The sequence below is a fragment of the Anolis sagrei genome, chromosome 3 (genome assembly GCF_037176765.1).
Source record: "Anolis sagrei isolate rAnoSag1 chromosome 3, rAnoSag1.mat, whole genome shotgun sequence".
In the NCBI taxonomy this organism is placed as follows: Eukaryota; Metazoa; Chordata; class Lepidosauria; order Squamata; family Dactyloidae; genus Anolis; species Anolis sagrei.
This window is the reverse complement of record NC_090023.1, coordinates 47,187,764-47,200,930: the sequence shown is the minus strand read 5'-3', so window position 1 is coordinate 47,200,930 and position 13,167 is coordinate 47,187,764. Positions and strand designations below refer to the sequence as shown.

Sequence of the window (13,167 nt, the reverse complement as noted above, 5' to 3'; positions counted from 1 at the left end):
GCCCTGTCCTTTGGCAAGTGATTTGCACCAGCCCACCTGCCTGAGCTCAGAACTGTGCACTACTCAGACCATTGATGGTTATTAGATGTCTGCTATATATTGTACTATGTGTGGTTGTTTTATATTGGTGAAACTGTTTTAATGTAATCTGTTGTGCTATATTTTAACTATGTTGTGTTCAGGCTTGTCCCCATGTGAGCTGATCTGAGTCCCTTTGGAGAGATGAAGGCAGGGTACAAAAATAGTTATTGTTATTATCTCTGCTATTGGATTTGGCCCTTGGCCTGAATGAAAGAGGCTTCTCTTCCTTAATTTAGAACCCTGCTGCTGTTGTTGTGCATCTTCAAATCATTTCAGGCTTATGATGACCCTAAAACAAAGCTATCACAAGATCTTGGCAGAACTTGCTGTCCTTTGTATTTCAGAAAGTGTTATTTGCCCAAGGTAACCAAGCAGGGATTCAAACTCTGGTCCCCAAATGTCCTAGTGTTTGAGAACAGATCTGTCTGTGCTGCCTTGTTTGTTTAAAGTATTTATTTATTATTCCTTACCCCCATCAGATGCTTCAAATGTACAGGAGGCCATTTCCCCCAGATTTGTTGTGGGGGGACACCATTATAGCACCAACATTCACCTTTTTTTGAAACCAAAAATGAACTAGAAGTGGTTTCCCATCACCTTGTATAGCTAAAAAGAAAAATTCTCTCTTAAGTTCTAAAATAGCCTAGGATCCAAAATATGCTGAAAGTGCCACTCACACATCTTCCTTCCAAAAGGCACTTGGGAGCAAAAAAAAAGGGGGGGGTTGTTTGTTTGTTTGTTTGTTTTGTTTTGTTTTTTGGGGGGTGGAGGGTGGAGGCAAAGCGCAACCCTCCCAGGCCTTCTGTGGGGTTCACGTAGTCCCCTAGCCTCCCACAGTTGCCTGCTCAGGCCCCAAGAAAGCCACCATCTCTTCTATAAGATATAATTATGTTCAAATTTGAGAAAATAAAATGTCCTATGGCCCCCCTGGTGGTTCAGCGGGTTAAACTGTTGAGCTACTGAACTTGCTGACTGAAAGGTTGGCAGTTCAAATCTAGAAAGCGGAGTGAGCTACTGCTGTTAGGCCCAGCTTCTGCCAACCTAGCAGTACACAAACATGCAAATATGAGTAGATCAATAGGTACTGCTTCTGCAGGAAGGTAAGACACTCCATGCAGTCATGCCGGCCACATGACCTTGGAGGCATCTATGGACAACGCCGGCTCTTTGACTTAGAAATGGAGATGAGCACCACCACCACCACCCCCCAGAGTCGAACACAACTAGACTTAATGTCAAGGAGAAACCTTTACCTTTACTTAAAATGTTCTACTGTTCTTCTTTCCTGATGCTGGGGGATAATTTGCTCAGCTCAAATTACAGCATGCTCAGGAAAATGAGAAGAGAATGAGAGAGAAACTGGAAGACAAACGAAGGCAAGTGATGACTTACGCCCCCTCCATGCGGCCATATAATGCAGTTTATTTCTGTGATATTACGATGGATGAAATAGGATCATATCCCCCTTCCCACACAAAAAAACACACACAGTTATGGTGACCTTCTACCTTACATCACCATTGCCATGTAATCAGGTGTGAAACTGGTCTGGATGCTATATTCCTGTCATTATTTTTCACAGATAATACAATGCTTCTCAGACTAAGATGGAAAAAAGTAATATTAGAAATAGTTTTGGGGATTTCCCCCCATTTTAGAGCATTAGCATTCACTCTAGTTTGACTTAAAGAATAAATGAAACCTTAGGAAACATTTTCTAAGAAAATACTAAAGAGCCTATTTGGTCATAAGAGTGAAACTAAAGTTTGATATGACAGTTTATTTTTCAGTACTGCTTAGCTTTTACAAATATGCATTTAAGGTAATATTAAAATTAAATTGTAGAATCATAGTGAAATCTGGAGGGAAGTCCCACTAAATTTTTGCTGCTTGTTGCAGAGTTCTAGGCCGCAGTCCTATACATATCTCTGAGTAGACAGGGAGAGGACAGAGCTTCTGGATTTTAGGATTACATATAATTAAATGAGATTAAAGGATAGAGTACCTCAAATGCACAAAAAACATACAAAGATGACCTGAAATAGTGCACTAAGTGCCTCCCTCCCTGCCTTTCTCTTTCTTTATGTGTATGAGTGTAAACAAAATTAACCACAAAATAACAAACATAATGAAATGTATTTGGACAAAAAGATAAAACACTAAAGACTCAATGAAACAAAAATGTGTGCAGTAGCTGTTATTACCAAAGAATGGTCTACTATTGACAAATGCTATAGGCAGTCCAAATATGTAACAGCTTTTAATCAGTTTATACAACCAAGAATGATCTACATAAACTGTGATACTGACAGTCAAGTTATCCATAGACACATGAATCCAAACATGGTGCATTAAACAACATATAATGTCATCAGTTCAGATGTCCATATGTAAGTAAATCCAATTCAAGTAGTACTAATAATCCCACAAGGTTTTGATACCATTTTAGAAAGAAGTAAAATGATAGAGGCATCAGCAGTTAGTGGCACGGTAACACAGTTGAAGAAAGTGTGTATAGACCAGGCATGGGCAAACTTTCTAACTTGGGGACTGCATGGCAGGGCGGAGCAGGGTGGGAAGGACGGAAGGGAGGGGGTTCTCCCAAAGTCCCCTTCCTGCCCTTTCCTCCCCTTCCTCTTATTTTTCAGAGGCAGAAAGTGAACGTAAGACAGGAAACATTTGAATCCCCAAAGGGTTGGTCTTGGTCAAGATGAGATGGCAGATGGGAGAGAAAAATTGTATCCACGAGACCCCGTATTGCCCTCTCCTGATATAGAATTCTATTGCTGGAAGAGACCCCCAAGGGCCATTCAGTCCAACCTCTTGCCATGCAGGAAGTCACAATCAAAGCACTCCCGATTTATCGCTTCTGCAGCTAAAAATTCCTCAGGAGGAAAGGAGGAAGGAAAAAGAGAAGGGAGGGAGGGAGGGAGGGAGGGAGAGAGGGATGGATGGAAGTTGAAAGAGAGAGGTGGAAGGTGGGAGGAAAGAGGGAAGGAAGGCTGAAAGAATGGGAGGGAGGGAGGGAAGGAAGGAAGAAGAGAGAAGGAAGGAAGGAAAAGATGGCGTGAGAGAGAAAGGCCTGAGGAAAAAGCCCAAGGAGCTGCATCCAGCCCCTGTGCCTGGGTTTGCCCATACCTCATATAGACTATACTTCATGGCTTTCCTCTAAAGTAGCAAAACAGCAATTTGTAAGAAGGATTTATGCAACACAAGCTACAAATAATTCTTAATACAACACTTACCCATAGTTCTATGTTCATATGTTGTAATTTTGTGATTATTTTTGGCTTAGATATATATTCTGATTCTTTTTCTTTTCTTTTTTCAAGATTAGTCATAAACGGACTCCTGAAAAATAGAGTTGTAGATGGAATTTTCATTGTAAACTTAAAACCTTGGAAGTTGTTTGCCCATTTCATCGCTTATATTTGTTGGAACTTGAAAATATTATTTTGGACTACAACTCCCATTGAGAATGACCGCCATTTTGCTGATTGTTCCTCATGGAGGCTCATGGCTTTTAAATTATGACATCTATAGCTAGAAATTTTGTTCCTGTAGTTTATAACATTACTTATTTCCTTTGTTTAGAAACTTGAGAAGACCAAAAAAACTGTTTTTAATATTTGGAATCAACATTCAGAACAGAAGTCAAGATGGCATGCTTATCTACAGCAATAATCGTTTGATCAGGTTGTTTGAGAAAGTGGGACCCCAGAAAAATATAGAATCATAGTAAGTTTTCTTGCTTTTTGCAAAAAAAGAAATGAAGGAAGACAGGCAGCAATCTTACACCTCCTTTTCTGGGTTACTTAGAAATATATTTATTCCAGATGCCAGCAGGCTCCAAAATCAGCCTTAAGATCTACCTGCATAGTTATGAACATTACTTCTCAAAACTGAACAAATGGATTTAGGGAAGATCATTTTAATTCTGTATTCTTCATGTACTTGCATATTACAATCAGCTATTTTATCTCCAGTGTGATTGACTAAGAGTTAAACACAGAGTGATAAAAATCAATTCAGATGAGGCAGTTATCATGGTATTGCCCCTTTTCACCCACTGATGAGTCTAGCAAAGGTGGAAAATGAGGTTGTTGCAGTTTGTATAAAGAAGTGGCTACGTCTTGGGACCTTATCACATTGGGATATAATCTGTTTATATCAGTATGCATCTGGGGAACGCAGAAAGATCCCCCTCAAAGATGGAATTAATACAGTTGAGCATCCTCTGGGCAACATGTCTTGCAAATGGTTAATCTTTACAACCCAAAAACATTGCTTTACAAGTCCTTAGCCTGGAGGTGTGTTTCTTCCCTCCACAAACAGACAAATTTATGTAATGCTTTTGACACGACATAATAAGTATGCATCCCATATTTTTTTAGGACTGCATACATACTGTATTGAGACAGAATACTCTCCTCATCACACCTGATTATTATGATTCTTATGATTTGAAAATACTGTGATTTGACTCATCACACCATGGTAGGCTGGTTCCTCCCAATCCATTCAAAACACCTCCTACATCACTCTATGGTGGTTTTCTAAGTTTTTTCCCCTAAGATTGCACAGTGATGTATCCTTGAAGTCCCTAACTGCTACCAGTTAAAGTTCTTGTAAATATTAACATTTTGTTACACATACAGATGCAATGGAGGGAAGAACTTGCACAGATTACAGTAAAAACATTTTACAAAATAATGAGGTAAAATGGCAAGTAGCGATTTCAGTAATCCTGGAGATCTTTCCCCCTTTGATATCCAAAACAGAAATGGCAGCTTCTTCCATCATAAAAAGTCTGTGGTCATGAGACTCTGCCCATATTGTTGCTGATGAGATGCATACAGATTTTCCTACCACACACAAAAACAGTGCTTCATCAATGGAAGAATCCATTGTATTTCAAAAGACATGATTAGAATTCCGTCTGCAAATAATCAATTTCTGTGATGCTTTGCAGATGGATTCTGACATAATACTGACAGGATGGGGTCATGTGATGGAACCCATTCGAAATCATTCTCTAATAGTCTCAGAAACTGAGTATTTTCCTAATGTGATAAGGTCCTTGGTTGGCAGTCTGCTGGATTTCCCTGCACAGAGCTAGGATTTCAGGGGTGGTGCAATGTTGATCTTTACTGTGTGTGTTAGGCTCTTCTTGCCTACTGCATTCTGTCATGGAATTATTCATGTATAATGGTATTGTTATAGAAAAGGGTGCAAGTTGTGCCTTCCTTCCCACCTTCTCACAGGCAGAGAGAAAGAGTGTTGTTCTCTCCTTTAAATCTATATGTGGAGCTCATTTCTAAAAGGTACAATTTTTTAAAAAAGGAGTTACAGGCTGTAACCAGAATTTTATGCACAGGTCAAAACTAGAAAACCAACACATATATGAACAATGCTTAAGCCTAATAAAACCTTTTAGCTTTTAACATGTCGCTCACCACACTCTTTCTTGCAAGCTTACAGGGCTATCCTTGCTAAAGATGCTTTCCAAATGTGTTTTTACTGAAATTGCCATCACCCCCAAGTAGCATGTCTGTTCCACTGACAGGTCCACTCCATGAACTGTGAAGTTCTTAGATATAGATGAGTTGGAGCTTTGCTTGGGGACTGAAGTTGTATTTCTTGCCTCAAGTCTCTCCAGGATCATTTCTGGCTTAAAGGTCTCTAACATATTGGACTTGGCACTCCTTGATTCCATGTCACAACCTCATCTGTTTGTTTTCGATGGTCATATGCCAAGGTCATATGCCAGGAAGGGATTGCAAGACATATATACAGGAAAAGGCAGCAGAGTCAGAGAATAGAGCCAATAATTCTCTGACCCTGCTGCCTTTTCCCATATATGTCTTGCAATCCCTTCCTGGCATATGACCTTGGATTAGGCCCTGTACACCTAGAAACAAGTGGTAGCCAAGTTGGTGTTTTTTCTGCTGTGAACACTGATTTCCCAGACTTTGAATGAGTGTCCCAGTTCTTGCTGGACTACAGAAGCAAAATAATATATGTGATCTACATTCAAGTTAGGGTGAGAGAATAATGTTTACTCCATAAGTAGTAGGCCTGTGTGGAAACACAATGGATGACTGAGACTGGCAAATTGTTGAACTTTCATTGGAATTTTGTAATTGGATGAGGCTATCAAGCCATAATTTTAATTATAAATTCAGGTGATAAAGTATTAATTAAAAAGCTGAATTTGATCCATTACATCATATTTATTTAAATATATGATGTAATAGATCAAGTTCAATTTTAAAAATAATGCAAAGGAGAAAAATATACTTCAAATGTTATATTTCAAATAGAGATTCAAAAATATTTTCACATTTTATCATCTGAACAACAGGATGAGCAATTTTAAGAGCATCCAGAAATATCAAGACATCCCATGAAGACAGTGGTCAATCAATATGAGATATTTCCATGCTTTAGCACTTTTTTAGCAAAAGAAATCATTTGCTCCAAAAATCTTAGGGTTTTACTCAAAGAAACATTGTTTTTGCACAAAACCAGGGCACCGTTTTTGAAAACACTGCTTTACACAATTTTCTTTTGCATTTTTACATGCACAAAAGTTATTTTGCAGAAAGATTTTCTCATAAAAAGTCCCAAAGTGCAAAAGCCCTTGTAATCTTACTCCCAGGTTCATAAATATTTTGAAATTGTTTCTTCTGGTGCCTGAGACTAGAATATGATAAGACTGATGTCCCTAAATATTTTTCTCTCTGCAGTTTAGGAGCTGGAGCAGTGGGGATTGTGGATGTGCCCATAGATGTTATGGAGCCAACACACAACAAGCAGGCCTTTGCTAATGTTAAAGAGTACAACCATTTGCTGAAAGCCATGGGAAACTATCTTGTCCAATACTGGAAAGACATGGGAATAAGTAAGTTGTTTCTGGGAACTGATTCAAACAACCACATTTCATTGCAAAAGGTTAATTGAATCTGTGTAGGGATGCATGCTGACTTACTTCCAACATCCTTTCCTACAGCAGTCATACCCACCCAATCCTTGTTTTTTCCTAGATTGAGCAGGATGGTTTTTGACTAAGAGTGAATTTCTTTGTGCATCTAAGGGTGTGTCTACATTGAAGAAGTAAAGCAACTTGGCACCATTTCAACTATCAAGGTTCAATGTTATAGAATCCTGGGAGTTGTAGTATGATGTGGTACTGGCACTCTTTGGCTGAGAAGGCTAAAGACCTTACAAAAGTACAAATCCCATGATTCCATAGCACGAAGCTATGAGAGTTAAAGTGTCAAACTTGAGCCTGGAAAATCTCTTGCTGAGAGGTGTTAAGATGTGCCTGGTTGTTTCCTCTCTGTTATTTTGCTGTTGTAATTTTAGAGTTTTTTAATATTGGTAGCCAGATTTTGTTCATTTTCATGGTCTCTTCCTTTCTGTTGAAATTGTCCACATGCTTGTGGATTTCAATGACTTCTCTGTGTTGTCTGACATGGTGGTTGTTGGTGTGGTCCAGCATTTCTGTGTTCTCAAATAATATGCTGTGTCCAAGCTGTGCCTTTCATGTTCCTTGATTCGTGTTTGGGCGCTGCGTTTGGTGGTCCCTATGTAGACTTGTCCACACTGTCTACAGAAAACCCACACACACAGATAGATATCTACATAAAAACTCCAACCATCACCCAAGTCAAAAAAGAAGCACCATTAAAGCCTTGGCAGACCGTGCAAAAAGAATTTGCGAACCCCACCTTCTCCAAGATGAGTTGAACCACCTCAACTGGGCTCTCCAGGCCAATGGATACTCCACCTCAGACATCAGAAGAGCTGCATGGTATACGGTAGACTCCTGCAGAGGTGAAAGGATCCCTCTTGTCCTTTGCTGAACGTAGCATTTGTTGGATTTTCTTGGTGGGCTTGTAGATAGTTTGTATGTTGTGTTTCCTCATCAGCTTCCCTATGCGGTCAGTGGTTCCCTTGATGTATGGCAGGAACACTTTTCCTCTGGGTGGATCTTTGTCTTGACTCTCGTGGCTTGTTCTCGGTCTGTGCAAAGCTTATACAAACTTTATCTGAGATTCCGGTGGTTGTGGCACTTCTAATGTGATAGCAGAAGGACAAAAATAGCCTTAAAGACTTCACTGGTCTTTAAGGAGTGATATGACTGGAAACCTACATTTGCATTTCCAAATAGAAGAAGCAAACAAGAGGAGAATAAAAAGGAGAATAGAAATATCCAGCTACTTCTCGCTCATAAAATTTTGACAAGCAATTATTATTTGCCTAGAAAAGAGAATGGAGGAACAGGCAAACATCTTTGTGCATTCGTTTTGTTAAATTGCATTTGTGTGCATATGCAAATATAGATGGTATGCTGCATTTTGGAGTTTGAATGACATTGCACTAACACACCTTTTAAAGATCTGCTTTTTATCTGAATATTCGCAGTATGTTAATTCCAACTTAATACTTTAAACCAAATATTGAAATATATTTGGTTTTGCCTTCCCAGAGATTTGGAATTTTTGCATGTTCAGTTTTGAAAGTGAACATGCAGTTTATTGTCTTCTGTAAAGCAAAGTCTATTATAATGTGTCCCTATGTAAACAAGCGTGTAACCATAGCAAAATACCCCCCCCCCCCCCCAAAAAAAATCCCAACCATGTTCAGACATCACAGAAAATCATGGTGTGGTTTATTGAAATCTGGCTTGTCATGATATGCATCCAGTCTGTTAATCAGTCATGGCTTGTTAAACAATCATATATTACAATCTGAACCCACAGTTGGTTTTTGGTTTAGGAACTCTGGCTCTCTTAAACTATGACAGTCAAACCTACAACTTGAAAATGTTGAAAATGCTGGGTGAGATGGGCCAATGGTCAAATTCAATGTAAGACATCTTCTTCCTATGTTTCTAACCTAACTTTATAATTGTCTTCTAAGGTCAAAAAGGAGAGACTTTGTTCTGGGCTGACTTTGGATATCTGAGTGACATGTGGTGTGAAAGACCTTCTAACATAATTCAATACAAAAGAAGACGGGCAGTGGAAATTCCTGAAATTGTTCAGTGTGGTGAGTTCCTACAAGTTTCAAAAGAGAAGGGAAGAAAGATAGAATTCAGCAGGATGAAACAAGAGCTCTAATTTCTTTGGCATCAATTATATAAGCTATAGCTTTCTTCCTCATTGATGCTTTGCCCTTCTATGTTTTTTGCTTCCTTTTTCCTTGGAATGGTCCTCTTGTAAACCCTTTGTTTCTCCTTTTACTACTCCTAAAAGCGTATTGTAAGCTTGCTAATATGTTGGATCTCCTTCATGTTTTGTTATAAAAGCTCTCAGTGGATAACGCAAGTGTCTTGTAGGCGTAAATGTGGGATAAAGTGGGTCATGATCAAGTTGATGAATGTTTTTTTCCCCAGTAATTTAAGACAGAATAAAATTTTAAGCACTTGTTTTTGAAAGTCTCTGCATGAAGGTTTTCTGCGTGGAGTGGGAGGTGAGATGGAGAAGAAATGTACAATTATAGGGTGTGATCCTGAAAGCTAGATTGGAACTGTGGAAATACGTAGGCCTTTCTAAATTGAGAGCAAACAGGCCCTTGTCCAAGCTATCTAAAGTCAAATTACAGACTCAGGTCATTCTTAGTATATTTTGTTTCTCTGTTGAATTCTATCCAGTTGAAACATGAGCAGGTTAAATTTGAAGGGATATGGTATTCTACTTTAAGGGGAAATGCTTTACTACAGTGATCCTTTCCAATTCACTACCAAAGCAGTCAAAGCAATGATAATTAAAAGTAAGTGATACAGGCTAAAATATCAGTGGTATCATTATGATTTGTAATCATTAATTTTGATTTCACTCTATTAATTTGATTAGATATTTGCCTTAAATGGAGACTTATTTCCCATGACACTGATACCAGTCATGAAGGACAACATGACATCTGGAATTGTGCAAAAAGTCCTAACCCACTTGAGAAAACGTAAGCTTTGATTTTTGAAAAAAAGTTTGCTTTTACATTTTTAAATGAAATCAGTAGCTTTTGACATTCAGGAAAGTCCTTTCATTTGTCATTGTTGTTTTAGATCAGGGTGAGCAGACTGTTCCTCCAGATTTCACTGGACAGCCCAAGTTGGTATACTAACCTGTAATGGGACCTGTAATCCAACAGTCATGCACTGCCTACACAAGCTTTCAGTTACATAATAACACACGATACACAAAGAGATACAGTTGGTAATGCTGTTATGCTCATAACTTTCTGCTCTAGTATATGTTTTATTAACAATTCAGGAATATAAACTGCTGAATCAGACCAAATACCACCAACCAGTTCCTTCATTAGCCAATAATGTAATAGAATCCTTAAGTTTGAAGAGACCTCATGAGCCATTCAGTCCAACCCTGCCATGGAGCAGGAAAATCACATTCAAGCACCCCTGACAGATGGCCATCCAACTTCTGTTTTAAAGCCTCCAAAAAAGAAGCCTCCTCCACACTCCAGGGCAGACAGTTCCACTGCTAAACAACTCTCACAGGAACTTGTTTTTAGGCCATCGTTAAGGACTATCTGCCAAAGTAATCATCAATCAAATGCACAACGGAACATCCACATCTTTAGTTCCTTACAAAACGTGGATAGGGAGGGTGCTAGCCTGATCTCCCTGGGGAGGGAGTTCCAGAGACGAGGGGCCACCATCGGGAATGCCCTTTCTCTCGTCTCCACTAACTGCGCCTGAGAAGGGGGTGGGAGTGAGAGAAGATCCTCCCCAGAAGATCTTAGAGACCATGTGGGCTCATAGAGGAAGATACGGATACAAAGATAGGCAGGGCCTGATCCATTTAGAACTTTATAGGTAACTAGCTGTGGCCTATAGTAAATGTTTTCAAAGTAGAGGTTGATATCTGGACTATTATGATAGAGTGGTACCTACCTATTCCTTCCCCCTTTTTCTCCCCCTTTCTCTCCTTTCTTCCTTCTCTACTTCTTTCTTTCTTTCTTTCTTTCTTTCCTTCTTTCACTACTTGGTTTCATCCTTCTCTTTCCTTCATTCCCTCCCCCTTTCTTCCTTTGCCTTTCTTCCCTCCCTGTTTGCTTCCTTCTTTCTCTTTTTATTTCCTTTTATTTCACCACCATCATAACAATAAGAATAATGCAATGCATTGCCTCTGGGACCTGACACCTCTCCCATTCCCCCTAAAAGGGTCTCATAGGAATAATAGCATCATAATAATCATAGAAATAACAACCTTTACCCGCCACGCGTTGCTATGGCCAACCTTCCCTCTTTCTCTCCTTCTTTCCCTCCTCCCTTCCTTCCTTTCCTCCCATCTTTCCTTCTCCTTTTCCTTCTCTATCTCTTTCCTTCCTTCCCCCTTTTTCTTTCTCTTCTGGTCTCTTTTCTTCCTTCTCTCTTTCCTTCTTTCCTTCCCTCCCTCTTTCTCTACATCTTCCCCCTTCCTTCACTCCCTCTTTCCTTCTTTCATTCCCTTTTTTCTTTCCTTCTCTCCTTCTTTCCTTCCCCCTTTTTCTTTCTCTTCTGGTCTCTTTTCTTCCTTCTCTCTTTCCTTCTCTCCTACCCTCCCTCTTTCTCTACATCTTCGCCCTTCCTTCACTCCCTCTTTCCTTCCTTTATTCCCTTTTTCCTTTCCTTCTCTCCTTCCTTCCTTCCCCCTTTTTCTTTCCCTCCCTCTGTCTCTCATTTCTTCCTTCTCTACCTCTTTCCTTCCTTCCCCCTTTTTCTTTCTCTTCTGCTGTCTCTCTTTTCTTTCCTTCCATCTTTCCTTTTCTTTCCTTTTCTTCTTCCTTCTTTCTCTAACTTTCCTTCCTTCCCCCTTTTCTTTATCTCCCTTTCTCTTTCTTCCTTCTTTCCTTCCTTCCTGTCTTTCCTGGATTTTGACAGGGCGGGAAGGGGCGGGGTGGGGTTTGGAGGTGGCATGAAGTAAAAGGAGGTAAGATTGGGGCAGGGGAGTGATGGAGCGTGGGGTTGCGTGTGTGTGCGGCAGCGGGGGGGAGTGGGGTTGCGCGTGTGTGTGTGGCGGTGGGGGGAGTGATGGAGCGTGGGGTTGCGTGTGTGTGTGCGGCGGGGGGAGTGATGGAGCGTGGGGTTGTGTGTGTGCGTGCGGCGGGGGGTGTGTGTGCGGGAAGCGGCGCGGCGGGGCTTGGAGTGGGCATGGCTTCCGCAGAGGGAACGTTGGCCGGAAGACTGTGTGCGTGCGCCAGGGAACTTGTGGCTGGGCACCAATGCGCATGCTCAGTTGTTTTGCCGTTTTGTGAGTGTGTTGTTGTGTTGTTTTTCATTTTGAGTAGATATGTTTGTACCTTATGGGTTGTGTTATGGGCATGGGAATTTTGGTTAAGTTTCGTTGGGGGGTTTGTGAGTTTTGTTGTTTTGCCGTTTTGTGAGTGTGTTGTTGTGTTGTTTTTCATTTTGAGTAGATATGTTTGTACCTTGTGGGTTGTGTTATGGGCATGGGAATTTTGGTTAAGTTTCGTTGGTTTTTTTTTAGTTTTGTTGTTTTGCCGTTTTGTGAGTGTGTTGTTGTGTTGTTTTCCATTTTGAGTAGATATGTTTGTACCTTGTGGGTTGTGTTATGGGCATGGGAATTTTGGTTAAGTTTCGTTGGGGGGTTTGTGAGTTTTGTTGTTTTGCCGTTTTGTGAGTGTGTTGTTGTGTTGTTTTTCATTTTGAGTAGATATGTTTGTACCTTGTGGGTTCTGTTATGGGCATGGCAATTTTGGTACAGTTTCGTTGAGGGGTTGTGGAGTTTTGCTGTCCGGTTGAACCAACCTAACAGATGTATATATATAGATAACCAGCACCTTGAATTGGGGCCGGAAACTTATTGGCAGCCAGTTGAGCTGTTTAAACAGGAGGGTTGACCGCTCCCTGTAACTTGCTCCAATTAACAATCTGGCCACCGACCTTTACACCAACTGTAGTTTCTGAACTATCTTCAAGGGCAGCCCCATGTAGAGTGCATTACAGTAGTCCAATATTGAGGTAACCATGGTCAAGTCAGACTTCTCAAGGTACGGTCGCAGCTGGCACAGAAGCTTTAACTGTACGAAGGGTCTCCCAGCCACTGCTGACACTTG

The 13,167-nt window shown here is 40.3% G+C and overlaps 1 protein-coding gene across 1 annotated transcript in view; it reads left to right on the top strand.

Moving 5' to 3' along the window:
* The window catches only part of MORC1 (MORC family CW-type zinc finger 1), a 75,139-nt gene that overhangs the window by 33,989 nt on the left and 27,983 nt on the right, over positions 1-13,167 (top strand). The window contains exons 12-16 of the mRNA XM_060770652.2: positions 1,393-1,457; positions 3,676-3,819; positions 6,831-6,985; positions 9,010-9,138; positions 9,945-10,050. Of these exons, the coding sequence (XP_060626635.2) occupies positions 1,393-1,457; positions 3,676-3,819; positions 6,831-6,985; positions 9,010-9,138; positions 9,945-10,050 (599 nt within the window). The remainder of the gene's footprint in view (positions 1-1,392; positions 1,458-3,675; positions 3,820-6,830; positions 6,986-9,009; positions 9,139-9,944; positions 10,051-13,167) is intronic.